Consider the following 22,862-nt stretch of genomic DNA (forward strand, 5'->3'; position numbering starts at 1 on the left):
ATTTTCTTGGTTTACTCTGCACTAAAATACTGAGTGTTCATTTAACTCAGTGAAAGTTTGCAAATGGAACCTAAAGCCCTAACCACACCAAAGGGTCACCATGCAACTCCTTGGGTCAAAACAGTTGCAAGGAGTTAACGCTAAAACCGTCTTGACCCTTCGGTGTGGTTTGTTTGGGCCATTGAATTCCATGCGTTGAATCACTAGGGTCAACGTCGTGCAACAAGACATATCTCACCGCAGGGACAACGCTGAAACCGTCTTGACCCGTTGGTGTGGTTAGGGCTTTATGGACCCATCATTTAAAGCCTTGCACAAAACACATTTCACCCACTTTTACGCCTTTGATGTGACAAAGATGATTCTGAGTTGCCTGGTGAGAGTCAAAAGAAGCATGGTGTTCACTCTAGTCTAGAAGGTTTTACTCGTCTAACCAATCCAGATTTTGTGAATATATATATATGATCCAACAGGGGGCCATAAAATACAAAAGTGGTATCAAATAAGGAATCTTTATTGTGGGTCATTGACAGACAGAGCAGCTATACTGTACAGATAAACGGGAACAACGGGCTGGTACAACTCGGTCTCAATAAGCTTCATAGGTTCTTCATCCAATCAAGGTTATTTCCTTTGGGTTCAGCGGGGTGTGCAGGAACGTCAGGCATGTTTCCATCGTCTCTCAAAGGGACTGGAAGCAGGTAGAAAAAATAAAGGATTAAGCTTAGTGTATTCAGGGTTTCTCAACCTTTTCAATTTCAAGTAGGGGTGCAACAGGTAATGGACCACCATTATTTAACGTCTATGAATGTAGGTATAGTAGGTAGTATAGTATAGTAGTATGTAGGCTCTGGTAGCACTATAGTGCTACCAGAGTAACGTGGTTAGCCCGGTAACGTGGTTCATGTACTCGAGCGAGCCCATAGACTCCAATGGATTCCATAAACTTCCGGTTTGTCCCTTTTCAATACAAGTCTATGTAGAAGAGCCCTATCGTAACTCTGTCTTAAGCTGCATTCATACTCCAGTTTGAGGTGATAACTTATCACCTAAAACTGGAGTATGTATGAGCCTTTACTCTATGGCTCCGAGTGCTACAGTACATGAACAGAACACTAAATAAAAATGGTTCAGCAGCTCTGCTTACCTGGGTAGTTGTATGGAGTAGCCTCATTCATCATTCCACTGTACTTTGTCCAGGGACTGACCAATGGAAGGGCCATGCCTGATGATGATAAAAGAAACATCACATACCGTCAATGATCAATCATACAGAACATGTTTTCATTTACACTATTACAATTATTCTAAATAGAAGAAACACATTTACTTCTTAATGTGGTGTTATTGATATTAAAGACATCTTTAACATTTTCATCTGCACTGTGTCATGTATGTACCGGTATTTAATAGACATTTGTATATCCTAGATACCAAAGTAAAAGTCAGACTCTATTGTAAAAAATTCAGACCCGTCTGAGTGGTGTTGTACTGTACTGTACAAGCCCTCCTCCCTGGCCTGTGTGTGTCTGTGTTAGGCTGTGCAAAAGTGACACTTGGTGGTGAACAAACGCTATTTTCGTGCTCGGACATAGGGACAGACACAGCCACACACATAGCCGTCTATAGGATAGCCGCAATTTGCAACTCTAGATTTTTTTATAATGGGATGAATCTAGAGTTGCAATACCCTCCATTGACTCCCCACTCATCCATTTGCGTTTGCGATCTGCTTGTCTTAAACGACGTTAAACTCACCAACATTGCAGCTGTAGTCCAAGCTTGAATTATGCTCTTTCAATCTGCCGAGCTTGTTTTTCATAAAAATCCCCCGTAGATATGTTATGAGCTACTTTCTGTCAAGAAGAGGAAATGTTGGAGTTTGGAAGCGCTTGTTTTTCTTAAGGGGTCGCGCTGCTGCCTCCTGCATTATGTGCAAATGCGAAACAGATGCATGCAGGGCAGTTCAGTGACTTACGACGAGCGCTTCCAAACTCCAGCACTTAATAATCACACCTGTGTGAACAGAGTGGTGCAACTCCCCCCTCTCTCTCTCTCTCATTAGCAGGCAACAGTGCAGCACTGTCTCTGCATGGCACAACAGCGCCCCTACTGGTACTCATACTGGTGCTCATTAACCAACACAGGTGAACCAAACAGGACATTGCTGTTCCTTGGATAATCACTTGCACAGAATGTATTGACAGAAAGTAGCTCATAACATGTCTACGGGGGACTTTTATGAAAAACAAGCTCGGCAGATTGAAAGAGGATAATTCAAGTTTGGACTACAGCTCCAATGTTGGTGAGACAAGCAGATCGCAAACGCAAATGGATGAGTGGGGTCACTCAAATATATCTGATAGCCTTAGATCCAAATGTAACTGACCGCAAAGCCCAAGGGCGCAGGATGCAAATATCACTGGCTCCTTATTCCACACATTCTTTAGAAATGCTCCGATCCCTGGAGAGAAAAGAGCCATGATGATGATTTAACTAACACAACAATGAATCCACCAAGTCAGCTAACCAGCAGCTAGCCAACATTAGCAACACAGCCAAGGTCATGTCTGCTCTTTAGATTAATAAATGCCATAGCTTTTAAAGGAACCCGCTGTGCAGTTTCGTTGGAATAAATGCTAATATTCAAACTATTAAATTGCGCGACAAGTAAATAAATTAATCTAAATAAAGAAGTATTGCCTATGGTGTACGAATGCTTCAAAACAAAAATGCCTCGCACCTGCCATGTTGACTTGTAGTTTAACTGTAGCTAGGGCTCATGGGACATGTAGTTGGTATAGATGCCTGCGGTGACGTACTTTATTGCGCCCGTCGCGTAAAAACATTCGACAATGGTTGTTCCGTAATGTTGTGAGTGTGAAACAACCCCCCAACCAGAAGGTTATTTTTTTTTGTCTTAAACATTCATTTTGAATGGTTGTATTTAATTTTTTATGTATTATAGAATGAATTAAATTTGGTGCGTCATTTAGGTATTACTTGTCCGTTAGGATGTACCCGATGCGATGACATAATAGTGGATCTTTGAAAAAGAAAGACAAGTTTCCACTACAGACTCAGAGCATCAGTGATCTGATCATCTGAGCCATAATAAAGTAAGTAGGTTTAATATTCAAACCACTTTTTATAACAAACTCAACCCACTGATGCTGTGTAGCCCCAATATCAGTTTCAGTTTATTTGTATCCCCCCCCCCCCCTTTCCCCTCATTGTATATGTTTCTTTTCCCTTTTTGCTTCCTTTATGATGAATTCCTGTTCTGTTCTTTAACTATATAGAAGTGTCTTTTTGTACGTCTCTAAAATGTTTGATGAATTGAACAAGGTGGACCCTGTGTAAAGTGTAAACAAGTGTAATGCTTAATTGGGTCGTCCACTCACAGTTAACAGTCTTTGTATTGATTTTGTGCTTGAAATGTACTGTAATTCTGCAAACTGTTAATAAACATTTCAATCAATCAATCAATCAATCAATCAATCAATAGTGAAACATCACCCCAAGGGGTCTCTGTGCACTTCACAACAATACACAGCAAAAAAGCAGAAAATACCATAGCACAATAACAAGCATAATACATGGATGACATAAGTACCATGCGATAGGACACAGTTAAAGATAGGTAAAAATGCGTTCAGAATATCCATTAAAATAGCATAGAGTTTTAAAACCACAGGGCAGAGCACGGTGAATATAGTGATTTCTGTGAAACTAGGGGGAATCATAATGCAGGGAAAAAAGATGGGTTTTAAGTCTAGATTTAAACATATATGTTCCCTGAGGGGACATATTGGGGCTAATGTCTCTCTGATAACTGCTAATGATGATGTTTCATTTCACTGGAATACAAGTCGATTCATTGGTCACCTGCCACCTAAACATTGGACATTCAGCACCTCAGTGTTAAATGTGTGTATGTACTCTCAGCCTAATAGATTTAGACTCTCGTAGATGTATTTTTCGATTCTGACAACAGAATCGAAAAATACATCTACGAGAGTCTAAATCTTAGTCTTATGTGTACGCTGTATGCTTTGGAAAATGGCTAGAAAATAAGAAATCATGTAAAGTAAGCTATGATTTGGACATGCATACAACATTATTAGACCTACATTTACCCTTCAACTTCTCGGTTCTGCCCAAAATGATTGTCTATCCACAGGATTTGATAAATTTGTAGCAATTGTAAGAACTATTGGCCCCTTAAATTTGCTCTGGTCCATAGCGTTAAGGACTTGGAGAAGTCCTTAAGCTAGCTAGCCTTAAATTTGGCTGAAAAAATACTAATAAACGTTGCCCAGAGTTCTCAGGTGCCCACTATTCTGGTTACCATTTCACTACGAAATGAAAGCCTGGGTATCGAGGCTACCATTTCACTAGCGCTGGTCCATAGCAACGCATTAGAGCTATGGACCAGAGCTACCATTTCACTACTGCTAGAATGAGGCTATTTCTATTTATTTATTTTTGTTTGTTGCTGATGCATCACATTTACTGTGTCTGTGTATTTATATTCCTCCGGGTGGCTGCCTGGCTGGCTGTGTTTGTCTTTGCTGTTTTTTAGTTTAGATGATGGAGGATTTTTCCGGCTTGGCGCTGCCTCCTCTCTTTGGAGGCCACATCCTGGAGGCAGAACTGGAACCTGGTGGTGTGGAGTTGAGCCCGGGGGAGGTAATGTCAAGCAACTGACACATGTCGTTGACCAATCAAAGAATACAGATTATTAACATCAGGGGTAAATGGGAAGTTCTATGCCGCCATTAAGGCCCTGTATCGGCCCCCATCGCTTGTGTTCAGGTAAATGACTTCAGAACAGGATGGTTTCCTACACACTTTGGTGTGAAACAAGGAGATGTCTTGTCACCAACGTTGTTCTCCATGTACGTTAATGATCTAGCAATTGAGATTAGAAACTCTAAATTGGGGGTGGAAGTAGCGGATATGATTGTAGGCATACTTTTGTATGCAGACGATATAGTTTTACTTGCCAATTGTGAAAAGGAGCTGCAAAATATGCTCAATATTGTTGCGGATTGGTGTTTGAGGTGAAGGCTGGTGGTAAACATTGACAAAACACAAATTGTTCACTTTAGGAAACCATCTGTAGAAAGGAGTCCATTTACATTTATGTGTGGGAGAACTGTATTAACATACACAAAGACATATAAATATCTTGGCCTCACTTTAGATGAGCATATGAACTTCAAGGAAGGCACTCAGGTTCTTTCTGATTCAGCTGGTAGAGCCCTGGGGTCAGTACTGAATAAGGTGAAAGCCTGTAAGGATTTAGGATATTATACATACACAATTATATCAGTCAATTATATATGCCCTGTTTCGGATTATGCCTCCGGTGTATGGGGTTTTCCGAACAATGAAAGTTGTAACACAATTCAAAATAGAGCCATACGGTCATTTCTTGGAGTTCATAAGCTCACGCCTATCTTGGCTATTAGCGGCGATATGGGATGGATGCCCGTAAATATCAGACACAAAGGTGAGATGTTGAGACTTTGGAATAGACTTGTTAATATGTCCGATGACAGACTGACCAAAAATATTTTTAACTGGGACATTTCTAATGGTTACCCCTGGGCTAATGAAGTAAAAGTCTTTATTCTTTAAGAATAATTCATCATTTATTTATTTAAAGACTATGCTGTAATATTCATGAAATACAGAAATATATGTTCCTTGGGTATAAGGAGAGTTGGGCTGTTGATTTATGGTACAAACCTAAACTAAGAACATATCGTCTTATTAAAAATAATTATGTTACACAAAATATATCCAAAGGTCAGAGATCTTTTTGTGCACAGCTGCATTCTGGGACCTTACCATTAGCTTTAGAAACGGGTAGATTCATTGGTACTCCTGAGGAGGACAGAGTGTGTCTAGTGTGTGATTTGAAAGAAATTGAAAATGAAATTCATTTTTTGTTTTACTGCCCTTTATATGAAGAATTAAGACATGTATTATTTTGTAAAATGACAACCATCTGTGCTAACTTTTTCTGGTTAGAGGACTATGAAAAACTGGAATTTTGTTTTAGGAAAGGTATTTTTGCTTTAGCAGACTTTTTATGCAAAGCGTGGGAAAAAAGGCAAAATGCTTTGTTTGTGTAAATATGTTTCTTGTACACAATGCAATATTGAAGCAATGATATGGTGTGTCCTGTAAGTCCATGTGGGCGCCTTTGGTGCATGACACAAAAATAAAGAATCTATCTATCTACCACTATGAAACAAACCATCGAATTATTATGATAATAAGTGCCTGTCCACCAGCTTGCATTCAGCCTTGTCGAGCGTCGATAGTACAATAAGAATTGGCCCGTGTTTGGGGGAGGGAAGTCGGTGTAGTAGTACTCCTATGGGCTGGGGCAGCACCCCTGGCTGTCAGCGGGGAGAGTGAGTGCCAATCTACAAGCTCACACAACATGTCGCAACGTGGCGCTGTGAGCTTGTAGATTGGCTATTTTCAGCAAGTGTAAAATCAGTCATTACAACAGCAACAAGACCCGCCAAAACACATTTTAGTAGACTAAATCAACTGTAGATTTAGTCGACTCAAATCTTGTGACTAAAACTAGACTAACACTAAAACATTCCAGGTGACTAAAATGTGACTAAAACTAAATGAAAACTATTGAAATGTTGAAATCAACACTGGATCAGCATCACAAAAATGTTTAATGGGCTGGGCTCTACTGCCAACAGGTGGAGCTGGGTCCAGGAGGAACTGAGCTCCTAGAGGATGAGATTGGAGGACAAGAGGACGAAGAGACGAGAGCACTGAACAAAAGGAAATACCTGGCTCTCAGTAAGAGATGCAAAGAAATAGAACAGGTATGTTATTTATTAGGGCTGCTTTCTCAGGGATTATTCAAACAATTACTTTTTTATGAACAATTGAGAGGTTGAGAGTTTCATTTTTAAAACGTCGACGAAGCCCTATTTTATAATTTGCCATTCAACGGTGTTGCGCACTGTGAGGTTTAGATTTGTTATTATTGCCAAGCATGTACACATTAGTGTAGAGAGAAAAAGGGCGTGGACCAAGTATTGAGCCCTGGGGGACTCCGGTCAACTAAGTACCGTAATTTCCGGACTATAAAGCGCACCTGAATATAAGCCAGCTAAATTTAGGGGGAAAACCAAATGTGTACATATACAAGCTGCACTGGACTATAAGCCGCATAGAGGCCATAGAGATAGATTTAGAAGGTCCCCTAGTGGCCGTTAGCTGCAAAAATCCATAGATTAGCCTCACCGTTGTATAGGCCGCAGGGTTCAAAGCATGGGAAAAAAGTAGCAGTTTATAGTCCGGAAATTACGGTATATAGGGCTTTAAGTGTGGTGCCACAGATAGAAGGCCCATTGTTTTCTCCCATAGAGATTTATCCTGCTCCTGGTGAATCATCATGAGGCATGAAGTATTTGACTCTGTGTCGAAATGTTTATATTTAATTATAAATATTATACTATATTTAATAAATGCACTTTTTTGCAGAAGCAAACGTTTTCTGGTCATGATTCAGCCTAGAGATGGCTTGGTTCCATCCAGGCTTAAAAATAAAATATTTTCTGAAAACTTTCTGTTTGTGGCACCAGAAAATGGCAGCCACTGCTATGCCCTGGGCTATAGTACTGTATACGTAGTTGTAAGACGATTTGTGAAACTACCCGAACTACAAGCTCACAAACTGTTGTATATTTGAAAATGGTAGCCTTTAGTGACATGCCCCAAAAAACAACACCAGAGTTAGTGATTAAAAACCAACAGTTGAAAAACATCCCTCATGTCTGTATCAGGTGAACCAGAAGATCCTTGGTCGTCTTCACCAGGTTCAGAGACTAACACGGCGCATGAAGAAAGAGAGACGGTACAGTTTATACCAGCGATTCTGAACCTGTGGACCCACAGGCCCACTAGTGGACCATGAGATATTGCCCCCAAATAATTGGCAAAACACTAAGATTTTAATGATAATATAATAGGGATATTTCACTTTCAAACATGTTTGGGGTATTTTGTAACATCTACTCAGGCTTTTGTGGGCACCCCAGACAGTTTTTAAGTCGCTTGATTCAGTATTTATATATTTAATTATATCACGCCCACTTCCTAAATTCCTATACAAACAACCGATTATAACTTGTAACCCTAACCCAAACTAGATTTTAATCAGGATATAATTAATCGAAAAACACCCATCTTTGGTTCTGGTGACTCATACTGCCCTCCTAATACGTGAGGGGGGCGTGCTTTTCCAATTACTTTAGTGTGTTGGATGTTTCATAGTGTCTTGAGTATGACTGCTTGCCATAAATCAATGGTTCCCAAAGTGGAAGTCCAGGGGAGAGAGAGAGTTCCAGGGGGTCCCCAGCTAAGTTATAATTAGGAACCAAATGGACCGTTATGGGTCTGTAACTCGGAGAGTGTACAAATGGAATCAAATGGTCCATTTGTACACTCTCAGAGTTAAATTAACTTTGATTTTACAATATACATTGGGGTCGCAGAGATAGAAATGCCAGGACCATTTCACCACTTTTCAACCTATCTTCATATAATATGTCCTCACTAATAAATTAATAATCATGAAAAAATGGCACGATTTCTTTCTACTCTGTGTCTCATAGGGCGGCTGTGGGCAGTTTAGAAACCGTCTTCCAGTGACATCATCATTAGGCAGATTTCTTTTAAACAAGATTTTTTTACAAAAATATTTAGATTTTCATTATCGTGAGAACGATGGCTTCTATTTTCGCATTGCAACTTTTCAGGACTAGAAAGCCTGCAGTTTTTATTAGCTTGTGTTCCCCATCGATGATGTCACTGGAAGACGGTTTCTGAACTGCCCACAGCCCTCCTATGAGACACAGACAGAGTAGAAAAAGATTGCATCGTTTTTTCATGATTATTAGTGAGGACCTATTATATGAAGATGGGTTGAAAAGTGGTGAAGTGGTCCTTTTAATAGGGGTATGTACTACGTAGCCTAATTCAGGTCACACCTGGGGGTCCTTGAAATGAGAATGGTTGAGAATCACCGCCAGAGCTGTAAAAACCTTCTCTTATGGGGCTTACTTGGCATATATATTTTCTAACGGGGGTCCGTGGGCTAATGAGTTTCAATTTGGGGGTCCTTGACATGAAAAAGTTTGGAAACCACCGCCATAAATCATGTGGGGATAGTCCTTCTGGCTATTTAGTCCTCACCCCTTTACTCCTGATCTCTTTACAACATCCATTTCATTGTTTAGTCCTCACCCCTTTACTCCTGATCTCTTTACAACATCCATTTCATTGTTTAGTCCTCACCCCTTTACTCCTGATCTCTTTACAACATCCATTTCATTGTTTAGTCCTCACCCCTTTACTCCTGATCTCTTTACAACATCCATTTCATTGTTTAGTCCTCACCCCTTTACTCCTGATCTCTTTACAACATCCATTTCATTGTTTAGTCCTCACCCCTTTACTCCTGAATCTGATCTCTTTACAACATCCATTTCATTGTTTAGTCCTCACCCCTTTACTCCTGATCTCTTTACAACATCCATTTCATTGTTTAGTCCTCACCCCTTTACTCCTGATCTCTTTACAACAACCATTTCATTGTTTAGTCCTCACCCCTTTACTCCTGATCTCTTTACAACAACCATTTCATTGTTTAGTCCTCACCCCTTTACTCCTGATCTCTTTACAACGTCCATTTCATTGCATTGTAGGTTTCTCATGAAGACTCTCGACACTCATGGTGATGACTACAGGAATTCCCAGCTCACCATACTACTGGAGGTGAGAATATTTGCATTAGTGATGTTTACATATATGTATTCATCATGACAAATACACTATATCATCAGGGACAGAGATTGCACACAACAACTTGCTTTTCCCCTCCATGTCCAACTGTGTGTGCGCGTCTGTGTAAATGCAAACATTCAACATTGAAGACAAAAGTGTGTAAACACAAACATTGAAGACAAAAGTGAGGATGCAAATTGTGATTGGCCAGAATGAGATGATGTATGATGACGCATCACTTCACACATGTGTGATTTTTTTGTTGTTGTATGAGTATAATAGTGTCACACTCATTTTAGGGCATTTGTTAGACTATCCTGAACAGTCATTCAACTATCATGTTAGTTCACTGCAACTCTCATGTTAGTTCACTGTGTCTCTAGTCTGTGTCCCCAAACACGTTATTTGTGTTTGGGTTAGAAAGGAGGGGGATCAGCCTGTATTGTAAACGAGAAAATACATTTGGTGAGAGCATTATTCTCAAATGTGCACATTTACAATCCAGTTTTTAAAGGTCAACAGAGTTTCAATGGGTACTGATGACTGCACTCAGATTTCAGTTCTAGGTCCTTCCAATAAATTCATTCCATTTCCGTATATATTGTCTTTTTGTTGATATTATGTACTGCTGCAATTAATATGCGGCACTACATATAAAGAACTAGCAAACTAGCAAATAAAGAACATAATTTACTTGTAATCTATATACTGTATCACCTACTGTATAACAGTGGCAGATGCAGAATGTGTCTTGGGGTGTCTTTGGGGCTGAGTTTTTTTTAAGCTTGGTTATAGTAACCGGTGGATGAGACCAGGTCCATATTTGTAGTGGCATACTCTCACTCACAGCGTCCTATACACTAATGTTTTGGGAGGAATTGGGGAGTTGGCTTTGGGTAGCGCTCTCTTTCTTTCACCTTTACGCTTTACATTTTGGCCTATAACTCGGGGACCATAGGTCGTACACCCGAATCACATATTGTGTCGCCGCACTGCAGAGCCAAAAGCAATTATACCCATAAGGGAATGACATCATGTGAAATGGCTAACCATATTTTGGAAGGAGACGCAATTCCCTTCCCACAGCTGCAAACCAAAAATTACATAGCCCTGTGTAGGCCACGGCACGTGGCCTGTCGAAAAAATATGCCCCATTCTAGTTGTCAGTCACTGCATCCCTTGGTGCGGGGACATCATGTTGACTGTCGATCCATTTCAGGATGAGTCTGGCGCCCAACTAGACTACGCCCCTGGAGCGGAGGACGATAGGCCCAATGGTGTGTCTGCTGGCTCCTGCTCCTCCACTTCTTTCCATCCTGCTGGCGGTCTGAAGAAGAGGAGACATCGCATGCCAAAGCAGGAGAAGGACAAGGACCAACAGGTGTGTGAAGACACTTTAAACAAGGTTATCTGCATGGCTCTCGTGCACTTTGGAGGTAATGGACTCTTTTCACAAAAGCCATTTATTTGCAAGTGCATTAAAGGAACTGTTATTCAACCTTATTTTATATCTTTACCGGTTGGGAATAACGCTTATATATGCCTAGGGGCATCCAGGTGGTGCATGGGACAGGGGTAAAGTTCTGCCAACAACAGTGGAGACTGGGGTTAGAATCTTCCGTTGAGCGTCCGTCCGCCTTGGCCAGGCACTCCAACAAACACGGTTGGCTGTATTTGGTCAGGGGACACTGTTCAGCTGGGAGCAGAACTGGGAATAACTATTTCATTATCTTTTTATCATTTTTCGACCTATGCCCAGCTTTGTCTGTCTTATGTATAGCCATGATTCGATTGGCCGAGGGCTTACAGAGTGAAGATAAAAGGACAGAAAAGTGAGGATGCCAAAAGTGATTGGCCGGAATGTGATGATGTATGATTATAAGAGCGCCCCTCACTTCACACGAGTGACACATTTGAATGTGTCACCCCTTACTGGTTGGAGTAAGGTAAGTTTGACTCCCAAATGTCACAAACGGTGTGTAAATCTCTGTCATCGTATCGTAGACGCCCCCACCCAGTCCTCCGCCTGTCGTAATACATGCCCAGTTAAGGCAGACACAATGGTGAATGGGTTGGCCAATGCTGGCTGGTATATGTTGTGTCACTTGAGGGACAAATCACTCATGGCGTCTGTCACCTTGGTATTGACCTCCTTGGTAGTGATCCTGGCAGGGGTCACATTGAGGTGGATGTCATACCGCTGGTCCAGTCCCAGGTAGCAGTCACTCATCAGGTACAGGGTGTAAACACACTTTCCAGCCTTCTCTGGGGTGTAGAAGGCCACGGAGACAAGTCTCTGGCTGTGTACATATCCAACCCGTTTGACAGCCAGCAACTCCCTCTGGTCCACTTCTCCTAGAACCAGGAACCAGCCCTCATCTTTCGCCTTAGGGAACCGGGGGGCCTGGGCCTTGCTGTCTTGCTTCCTCCTCTTCTGTCCAATATTGACGCGCCTCAGTGACACCTGGAGCACGTACTCCTGGTCAGCGTGGACATCCATCCAGCTTCTCTCCGTCAGACTGCCACCCACAACGGCAGGAACGGGGTGCTCTGTCTGCTCCCGGCACTCCTCCCACCAGCCTTTCACGCTCAGCCCCACCTCCACCTCTGGCAGATGGCTGAGGAATGACCACGCCTGGGTGATCTGATTTGGTTGCAGCTCCTGACCAAAGATGAGGGCAAACCTACTCTCTCTCCCTTCGCAGGTGGTGATAAGCTCAGGTAGTCCTTCGATTGGTCCGTTGAAGCCTCCAGCCCCACCTGTCTCCTTCTTGTTAGCCAGCTGGCTGAACAGATGGAGGTCCTTTTGTTCAATATGGGGCAGTGTCAGTAATGACGAGTCGTGCAGCCACCTGCCCTGGACAACCATCTGCACCAGGTTGCATATGTTGAGAGCAGTCACCAGCCAGCCCTCATTGGCAACTACATCCAGCATAGCTTGGCAGACACGGATGGTGTTGTCCAGCACCGTTTTGGTGTCTGTGTTGTAGTCACTGCACGGCAGTTGGGTTCTGCTGAAGTGAGCCTGTAGCAGCAGGTGGGTCTTGGTGTGGGGGCTGTCATAGGAGTGTGGTTTCACAGGCAGAGGGAGTTCCTTAGCCAGCTCGATGTTCAGCTGGTCCTCATTGTGTCTGACGGGGAGCTCTGCGTACTCCTTTGCATCCGTGAGAACAGAGAGGATCTCCTGGATGGGCAACTCGGCGCTCAGCCGCTCTTTGAACATGCGGATGGTCTGGTGCTTCAGGTAGTAGTAGGAGGAGATCTGACCATTCTTCAGCGGCTTGATGGTGCGCTCATCCTCTTGTATCTCTATACAGTAGGAACTCTCCAGATCCCTCAGGCTTATCTCCACCAGGTTGGACAGGTACTTATTGATGGACTTGTGGCTGACGTCTTCCAGCTTGTAGTAGCTGGGGTTCATCACTAGTCGTCTGAAGAAGTATGTCCAGGTGATGTAGTCTAAGGCATCGTTCTTGGAGTTGATGGTCCCCGCCGCGATCTCGGCATTCAGATGGTCTGACAGCACACTCAGGAGACTGGATTCCACAGGGAAAGGCTCATAGAGGAATTTCTTGTAGAAGTCCTTTTTGATATCATGGACCAGGATGACTGCTTTGCCCTGGTTGTCAAACTGTGGCCTGCCTGCACGTCCCATCATCTGCAGAACATCTGTGATGGGATAGTCAATGTAGCGCCTGGTTTTTCCATCAAAGTACTCCGTTCCTTTGACGATCACCAAGTGAGCAGGGAAATTGACCCCCCATGCTAGTGTGCTTGTGGCGATCAGTACCTGGATCTTGCTGTTAAGAAACAACTCCTCCACAGTTTTCCTGTCTCTCTCATGCAGGCCGGCGTGGTGCATGCCAATCCCAAACGCCAGCGTGAGTTTCAGGTTGGATTCCTTTACCGTCGCAATGATGGCCTCCATCTCTCTCTCATCCTGATGCAGCCACTGGTTGGGGTCGTCCTCGGAGGCCAGGTAGGCAATCAGGTCCAGCGCTGTGAGCCGTGTCTGACGGCGTGAGGACACAAAGATCAGCACTGGTTTGGCTGGAGAGTGGCTGCGGATTGCTTGGAAGGCAGGCTTGTTCATGCTGGCCATGCGGGGGCAGTAGTGCTGTCCTGGGAAACCATGGATGTGAACCTCAAGGGGCACCGGACGCACTGAAGGACGGAAATTGAACAAGCCTGCCTCTTTGATCCCCAGCCAGTCGGCCAGGTCTCGCGCATTAGCCAGAGCAGTGGAGAGGCCGATGACACGCACACTCCTGGAGGTATGGGAGGAGATGAAGTTGGTTCGAGATACAATGACCTCCAGCACTGGACCTCTGTCCTCCCCAAGCAGGTGGATCTCGTCGATGATGAGGATGGCTACTTTCTGGACATAGCTACGGTTCTGCCAACTGCGGCTCACCCCGTCCCACTTCTCTGGTGTGGTGACAATGAGGTCAGCCTGTGCGATTGCTCTCATGTCGGGGGTCACGTCACCCGTCAGCTCCACCACTTTCTTTCCCAGCTTTTTCTCTATTCGGAACTTCCAGTCCTCAATCCTCTCTTTGACCAGGGCCTTCATGGGAGCGATATACACCACCTTGGATGTTGGATACTTGTTGAACACACGGAACATGGCCATCTCTGCAGCAAGGGTTTTGCCGGAGCCCGTTGGTGCCCCCAGCAGGACATTGGTGTCTGTGTGGTAGAGCGTGTGGAATATCTGCGTCTGGATGGGGTTGTAGTGGGTGAACTTGTACAGGCTCTCATACTCTCTGTTTCCCAGGGCTGTTATAGGCAGTGGTTGGAGGTCCAGCAGCTCTGTGTGAGGGGGGTGCCTCTCTGGTAGTATGAGGTGCTGGAAGTTGATAGTGGAGACAGCCTCAGCACCCAGCCAGCGGTCTGACACAGCTCTGATGTAGTACTGGGAGGGTAGAGGCTCAAAGATGGGGATGCTAAACACAATGTGCAGAGGCTCTTTTGTCACCACCTGTTTCCTCTGCAGGAGGAAGTACTCAGAGTGGTAGATGTGGTCGTTGATTGGGTCCTCCACCCACAGCCACCAGGGTTCACCCACTGATCCGTGCACCTGGTCCGTCCAGCTGAAATCAGGGGTGATGACGAGGCTCACACGGAGGATGGTACGAGTGATTGGCTGGATGCTGGCTTCGAGTATGATTGAGGGGATCTGGTGGGCACACTGCTTAACCCTCAACCCGATGTTGACATGGTGCAGCATATGACCGATCTCATCCTTCCTTATCTCTTTCAGTTTATCCAGGCTGAGGTTTTTCTCCTCCAGGCGTGACAGCACTGTGTGGGGAAGGGTAGGGAACTGCCGGAGGGGATGAGCAGAGCTCCACAGCTGCTTGTCGATCACCTTACAGAGGGTAAGCAGACGATAGGTCATAGCTGGCCAGCGCTTCCTCAAGGCGATCTCAAACAGGGCCCTGACGATACGAGCAGAATTCTGTGCCACATAGGAGAGGTCTGAGATTAGGGAGAAGCTGTCCACATCTCCTCGGCTGATGTAGGTCTGCAGAAGGATGTTGATCTTGCCGTAGCTGTTCTCCACCCCACCCGCAGCCGGCAACTGACAGTACTTACGCAGCAACTGTTCCAGTTCCTCCAACTCCTCATCACGTACCTTGACCTGGTCAAACTCCTCGGCCTTGGACACAATGCTGAGGATATCGGCCTCCGTCTTCTGGGAGTTGAACACCTCATTGAACGTCTCTATGGTGTTGTGTTTGATGTAGAAGTGGCTGGCCGTCCGGCCCAGGTCTGTGGAAGAGAAGTAGCCGGTGCGTTCCTCAAAGCGAATCATCCGGGCCTTATCCAGATTCCTGGCTGACTGCACCACCAGTTCCCGCCTGTACAGCTCCAAGCCTGGGTCCATCTGGTAAGCCTTGTGGTTGATGCCGTATACCAGTGGGTTGGCCCTCATCCGTACATACAGGTAGGTATAACCCAGCCATTTCACTGCCTCATCTACATTGGTGACAGTACCCAGGGCAACCTCCGCATTGAGGTTATCTGGCAGGTTTTTGAGGAACTGGCTTTCAATAGGATTCTGTTGGGTGAGCAGGGTGAGGTAGTGGCTCAGCTTGTCGTGAGTGGTGATGATGATTCCCTCACCATGCTTGTCGAACTGTGGCCGTCCGGCTCGCCCAAAGATCTGCATGATGTTTAGGATGCCCAAGTCCACCAGGGAGCCGCGTGCGTTGTCGTAGACCTGAGTTCCCTTAATGATGACGGCGTGGGCAGGCAGGTTGACACCCCAGGCCAGTGTTGCTGTGCACACCAGCACCTTTATGTAACCCTTGGAGAACATGCTCTCCATCAGGCTGCGGTCAGAGCGAAGCATGCCAGCGTGGTGTATCCCAAAGCCTTCAGGGAATATCTCCCTCAACTGCTTGTTCCTGGAACGCTGGACCTGTTTCTCACACTGGCCATATTCTGGTCCCTGTTGGTGTTGGAAAAGGGTGATGTTGCCTTGGTTCTTGGCCATCTCAATCAGACCCATGGCAGTCTTCACTGTGGCATTACGGGCATGGACAAACACCATCACCTGATGCCCGGCCGTGATATGCTGCAGGACTTTATTGTAGCACACCTCCTCCATGTCATGCAGCTGCTGAATCTTGTTGGTGGTTTTGATGCCAACAAAAGTCTGGCCGAGGGGCACCGGCCTGAAACGGCCATCAAAGAAGAAAAGGCCGATGTAGGGGTTTACGTGGAGGAAGGTTGCCACATCCAGGTAGTTGGGCAGCGTGGCTGACAGACCCAGGATCCTGATCATACTCTGGGTGGACTCCACCTGTCTGATGGTCCTGGCCACCAGGCTCTCCAGGACGGGCCCTCTGTCCTCGTGGAGCAGGTGCACTTCATCCAGGATCAGCAGACGGACAATCTGGGACAGGGCCACATCTCCGACACCCTTCCTGGTTACGATGTCCCACTTCTCAGGCGTGGTCACCACCATCTGTGTTCGAAGGATCTCCGCTTTGGTTAGCTGCATGTCTCCAGTGAGTTCTCTGACAGTAATGCCCAGTGGTTCCAACCGTGTACTGAAGTAGTTGGTCATTTCGGCTGCCAGGGCCTTCATAGGAGCCACATACACAATCTTGAACTCGTCCTTACTGATGACCCCTCCAGGTTGGAGGTGCTGGCGGATCTCGTGCAGGACGGTGAGCATTGCAACATTGGTCTTGCCAGCTCCAGTGGGGGCACAGATGAGCAGGTTCTCATTGGTGTTGTAGGCCATCTCGAAGACGATGGACTGGATCCGATTCAGGCGCTTCATCCCCTTGAACACCAGCTGCCCTATCTCATCCAGCTCAGAGATGTAGATGGGCTTCTCTTCGATGCCAATGGGCATGGGTGCGTTGGGTGGGATCTCCACCTCCTCATACATCTTAGTATTGTCTCTGCGGATGCCCTCTGGCAACAGCATCTTTGCTCCTCCCACAAAGGCAGGGGTCTTTGTGGCCTCAGCATGGCAGTCGTAAACGTTGGGGTAGTGGACGTGCTCATACACCTTCTCCCTGTTGAACACAGGATCCTGGCGTGCAGTCAGTAGGGCCTGCACCCTCTGGGTTCTTATCTCTTTGGAGTCAAAGCAGAAGGTGTCATCTGAGGAGTCATCATAACATTTCACTCTCTTTCTCTCCCTTTTCTCATTCTTCCAATTCATCCTCATCATCTGTCTCTCCTGCTCGGACTGGATGGTGACTTGGCAGGCAAAGGCGGGCTTGGATCCCTCGCCAGCGCATTTGCGGCTACCATCTGACATGTGGCTGAGCTCGGGTGCAAGGAAGAGGGGAGAGTTAACGATTGCCACCCTTCGCTGCAGGAGGGTGAATATCATCTCAAACCCCTCTGGGCCCAGCAGCTCAAACAGCTCATTCTGCAGCTCATCGTTACATTTATGGGAGGCCAGCATCTCGTACAGGGAGGTGCAGAGCTCCTCTCGGCTGTTGGAGATCATGTTACCTCCGTTTAGGTACTTCTCTACCTCTGCAATGAAAATAGCTCTGTCCACAGATCCCTGGTTGGGAGCCCTTGATGTAGACCCATCCCCCTGAACCCTGACCCTCCCGGTACCCTGGTGGTTGTTGAGGAAGTTGTTAAAATCCAGGCTGACCTCCTTCTCCGCGTCCTCGACCGGGGGCAAGTTCTCCAAGGGGTCGACAGTGTAGCAGTCATAGGAGAATGCGATGTTGCCTCCGAAGGCAGAGCCACGTTGATGGTCGTGGCAGGAGATCTGGGCCCGGACAAAGTCCTCCACCTGGGACTCTCCGAGCGGAGCCACTGCCCGTACCACCGCAGCACAAGAGGCCTCAGCTGCGGAGGCTGGGAAAGGGCCGAACATCTGCTTGATTGCCTGTATTTCCGCAGTACCCACATGGTCTTTGTTGTGGAAGATCTCAAAGAGAAAAACGGCAGCACTTTCAATGGTCTCTTGGCCATTCTCAGTCCCCACTATTTGTTTGGCTGCCTGAAGGATGCTCCTCAGCTCCCGAGAGGCAGCCTGCTGCTCTGCCTTGTCCTGGCTCTGTGTACAAAACTGAATAATCTTCTGCCATGTCAGGCCAGCTTTGGCAAACAGCTCCTGTCTTTTCAACCGCTTTGTCCTTAGATCGTACACATGCTCAGTTAAATCCTCCTTTTTGCTGACTTTAGAGAAGGACCGCAGTGCATCTGTGAGCCGTGGTGGAGACACCATTATTGCCATTTCATTGCTATGCTAAGAGATGTTTAACCATCTAATTATTCTTCTTAAATGAGATGTAAATTCTGTTTGATGGCATGCCGCATTTTCTTTAAAGTTTCTATTGTTATGCATACCCTTGACTTGTATATCATTACAGTAAATTATTGTATTATACTTATCTGTATTATATGATTTTGCTTAATTGGATGACAATGATGTCAGTGTGATGTCATTGCCTGTGAGTAACTTTCCTGATCAACATAGCTTTTGATTTGTTTTTTCTTCCACCACGATGCGTGTGCGACCACAGCGATTTACTCCTGGGTCTAGAGATAATCTTGCATATCAATGTACCGATCAATGACAGATTTATGTGCACAGTCACTAGACTAAAGTGCAATACATGTTCCTTCCGACATCCAAACTGTTTTTCAGAAAGGGAGGTGAGATAACTACATTTTGACGTCATTCTGAACTTCTTTTTCGGACGCTACTGCAACCCCAGGCTGTCCGAACTAGTTCGGAAAGCCCGTCCGAAACGCATCTTTTGCGATGTCTGAATGAGCATGTATTGATCATTGGCCTTCACATAGAATCCCACTAATGTATGTGCCCCTGAGACGTCATGTGGCAGCCACAGTGGGATTGTCACACTTTGGGCACAAATGATGTCATCAGCTAGACTCTTTCAGAGTCAAGCCATCTATAAGGAAGTTAATTCTGTGTGAATCGGGTTTAAACCTTGCCCATACATGAAGTCATGTGTCATAGATACGACATAGCAGTTTGGCATCATAGAATGATGTCTGAGAACCACTATTACTTCCTGTTGGCCCCATACTGTACCTTGGGCCCTCACAATAATATAACATAACAAGCACCCCCGATTCAATTTGTTTGGTCTTTGTTCATGACAGCGGCCGGAATGTTTCATCAGTAAAAGCCTTTACACATTGGAGCATGATGAATAGACAATACAAAGATCGCCGGAGAGCATTTCAAATGATGCCTTACATTTCTTAATTGTGAGAAATAAACCTCGTTTTGAGTCAAAACAAACAAGAAAACAAAATAAACAAAATTCGATACTGCTATGGATTGATATGCAGTAGGGCTACGGAACACATTTCGGTGTAATCCTTTATGGTGATTTTGTTTTCCACAATTAATATTGATTGTTATTGTTATAATTGTAGTGCCATTATGAAGCTTTTCAGTTAATCAACATACAATTATTTTGTTTTGTTTTATCAAGACTAATAGTTGTAATTAATATTGGTGATCGCAATATTTAATTAACTAATTATCATCTGATGCATAATCACTGTGCCCTATTGTTGAAAAGGGGATCATGTGTGTGTTGGACACATACGGTATACAGCACAGCGAATTCTAGGTTATGGTGTTAGTGGTTATTATTACTTTTTCGAATAATCAAACTGCTTTTTTCATTCTTAGCAAAAAAAATCTCAAGAAAAAATTGTAGATTTGCCGTTTTCAGAATTTGAAGGTTTTTTTGTCTCCACCAGCCGAAGGCATGGGGGAGAGTATGTTTTGCACTCCGTCCGTCCGTGTGTCCGTCCGTCCGTCCGTGTGTCCGTCCGTGTGTCCGTCCGTCCGTGAGCAGCTAATCTCGGCCACCGTTAACCCGGTCGATGCCAAATTTTGCACACACACTCCCTGGATGCCAACCATGAACCTCTGCCCCAAACTTTCCAGAACGGCCTGTTATAGCGCCACCAGGAGGCCGCTTTGTGCAAAACAAGTTTTTGCACAGTACACCTACAGATTGTGTCCAAACATCACGCAAATTGGTACACAGTCTCTCTAGAGCCATTCAACCAAACCGGTCTTTCAGATTTCTCAGACTCCATCCTGATTGGTTAAGATTGGCTTCCAAAATTCACAGGAGTGCTCAGTTTCAAACAAAATGCTGCAAATCATGAACACATCGCGTGATTTCCGTGAAATTGTGCACCCACATTCCATTCGAGGACGAAATGCCACATGAACAATTTCAACTCAGCCTCAAGGTGGCGCTATAACTGGCCCAAAAGTGTTTTCACCTCTAACTGCACGGATCTGTGGATAACTTTGTATGCCAACTCCCTAGAGGCCAAGGAAAAACCTTTGCCTGGAATTTTTCACATCTGCTCTTTATAGCGCCACCAGGAGGCCGACATATGTAAAACACATTTTCTATTATTACTCCTTCAGATTTTATCCAAATTTCACGCAAATCGGTACACATGATCTCCATAGTCATGTGATCAAGACAGGTTTGTTTGATTTCTCATATTCCATCCTGATTGGCCACGATTGGCTCCTACAGTTTTCAGGAGTAGCAAATGGCCACAACTCCTCAACGCAGCGTCCGATTGCGATGAAACTGTGCACGCATATTCCCACTAGGCTGAGGAAGAATCCTGGTGGAGACCTGTGCCGATTGGCACTTTATCTAGTTTAATATATATTCTTTTAAGGAAATGTTTTTTTAAATTTATAATGAATTACATTGATTCGTTTGATGAAGTGTTGCACCCCTAGGCCTAGAGCATTCTTCTTGGATTGGTGTTAACTAAGTTTCCATTCCCCATCCACAGAATGAAGGAGATCTATCCATGTTGGCTGAAACACAGTTTGGAGACTTTCCCAGCCCGACCTCTCTGTCCCACTAACCGGGAAGAGAGCTCTGAGGAGCTCTGAGGAAACGCATGTTTTTTTTTACCTTTTTAGTTATGTAGCTACAGGAGCAATTCAAAGTGAGTTTGCACGGAAGAGCTCCAGTGCCTTGCTCAAACAACATTTGAAAGGACACCTGACTGCAGTGGAGAATGAACCTGAGACCAGTGCGAACTGTGCAAAGCTCTGTGTTGATATTATAAGTCGGTCCTTAATCACTTCATTTATTTTGGTGTATATATGTGTATATATATAGATCTGTCATGTAAATATTTTGCATTGGTCGTTGATAACAACACAGAGATACAAACCAGTAATCTGTAGTAGCCAGACAATTTGATATAGTGTCTAGGGCACAACTTTAGAAAAGTGGTTAAGGAGGGGGGTGACATGAATTAACCATGAATTAAGTCATTCACTGCGACAACAAAAAAAGGTTTTGACATTTTGTTTGAAAGCCCACACTGTCAAAGAAGTATATATTTTTTTATCCTATGATTCACCTTTCAAGTCCCAAGGAAGCGAGGGACCACGTGAGCGCAAAGATAGCCTGGTGCTGGGTAGTAATTTAGGTATTTTTAATCTGTCATTGAATGAGTTAACTTCTTAGCCAACCATGGACTTCTGTTACAGACTAGCCCATCCGAGACATACCTGAGATTTTCTCTGGCAAAACACAGACATGTTGACTTGTGAATCAGACCCTCCATCGCTGGAATGTATTACATACTGTTAAGGTTAAGACGGTGGGTCTGACCCAGTGAGGCTGGGCTGAATCCAGCAGCTGGTCAGTTGCTGACAGCATAATCATGTGCTCTCCGGTATACGTTTTATTATTTCACAGTTTGAGAATCGATCTCTGTACGCCGTATATAGCTCTCAAGCTGAACTCCTTTTGTTAAACGTGCAACCCTGCCTTGATTATTAAGGTGCACAGTAAAGATGTGATATTTCTTTTTTTTTTATTGAGGAAGACTGGAGACTGAAAAAGGGTGGTGTAGTACAGGAGAAAAGGTTTGAATTCAACATATTACACAAGTACAGGAGAATATGTTGACAGCCTACATATTGACAAATGGCCCAGAGACAACAGGAATTCACTTTTATTTTTTAAAGAGGCAATGCAGTAACAATATGTACTGTATGAAAAAGAACAGAACTGCACACTTTTGCATGCTCCGTTAAATTTGTATAACATTTATAGCCTGGACACTTGGGTCAAAGAATTTGACCCGATGAAGAGCCCAGGCTTGAAATGTTGTCATTGATTTATTGGAGCATGTGAGCATGCGCAGGTTCTTGTTCTTTTTCATGAAACGTCCTAACACAGCACTCCAACAAGTGATGTGTGTATTCTATCAGCTCTTTTGTAAGAATATATATTAAATGTAACATCTAATAAGCCATCCACATGTTTGTGTACTTTTGTTTTTTGTTAGAATAAAGATTAATTGTATTTTTTATTGTTGGAAGACAAACAGTGTGAACATACAGACTGCACACCTAATGAATAAATACATTTGCGTATTGCTTAATACATTGTCCTCTTATCAATGGAGTCAGATTCTAGTTATGTTAATGAAAATCCGTGTCAACATTGAGCAGAAAATGAAAACTTCTGGGCTTGATGATGCCA

At 44.5% G+C, this 22,862-nt stretch overlaps 3 protein-coding genes across 4 annotated transcripts; 1 reads left to right on the top strand and 2 right to left on the bottom strand.

Moving 5' to 3' along the window:
- Positions 1 to 496: 496 nt before the first annotated feature.
- On the bottom strand, positions 497 to 2,761 carry ndufa3 (NADH:ubiquinone oxidoreductase subunit A3). The gene is made up of 4 exons (XM_083760798.1): positions 2,744 to 2,761; positions 2,390 to 2,464; positions 1,148 to 1,225; positions 497 to 691 (listed from the first exon to the last, which is right to left on the bottom strand). The coding sequence occupies exons 1-4, from the start codon at positions 2,748 to 2,750 to the stop codon at positions 600 to 602; spliced, it is 252 nt and encodes an 83-aa protein (XP_083616924.1). The 5' UTR covers positions 2,751 to 2,761; the 3' UTR covers positions 497 to 599.
- Positions 2,762 to 2,862: 101 nt separating this feature from the next.
- Positions 2,863 to 22,699, top strand: tfpt (TCF3 (E2A) fusion partner). Of its 2 annotated transcripts, none has more exons than XM_083760767.1 (7): positions 2,863 to 3,119; positions 4,586 to 4,692; positions 6,741 to 6,869; positions 7,836 to 7,906; positions 9,759 to 9,828; positions 11,057 to 11,218; positions 21,148 to 22,699. In XM_083760767.1, the coding sequence occupies exons 2-7, from the start codon at positions 4,591 to 4,593 to the stop codon at positions 21,220 to 21,222; spliced, it is 609 nt and encodes a 202-aa protein (XP_083616893.1). In that variant the 5' UTR covers positions 2,863 to 3,119; positions 4,586 to 4,590; the 3' UTR covers positions 21,223 to 22,699. The 2 variants fall into 2 exon arrangements, with proteins under 2 accessions (XP_083616893.1, XP_083616894.1); XM_083760768.1 differs by having other exon boundaries at positions 4,591 to 4,692.
- Positions 11,939 to 18,556, bottom strand: LOC310855990 (activating signal cointegrator 1 complex subunit 3-like; the record flags this gene model as incomplete). The annotated part of the gene is made up of 1 exon (XM_083761205.1): positions 11,939 to 18,556. One exon carries the CDS (start codon positions 18,554 to 18,556, stop codon positions 11,939 to 11,941), a length of 6,618 nt encoding a protein of 2,205 aa, XP_083617331.1.
- Positions 22,700 to 22,862: the final 163 nt, after the last annotated feature.

The sequence above is a fragment of the Protomyctophum parallelum genome (assembly GCF_964188405.1).
Source record: "Protomyctophum parallelum genome assembly, chromosome: 3".
In the NCBI taxonomy this organism is placed as follows: Eukaryota; Metazoa; Chordata; class Actinopteri; order Myctophiformes; family Myctophidae; genus Protomyctophum; species Protomyctophum parallelum.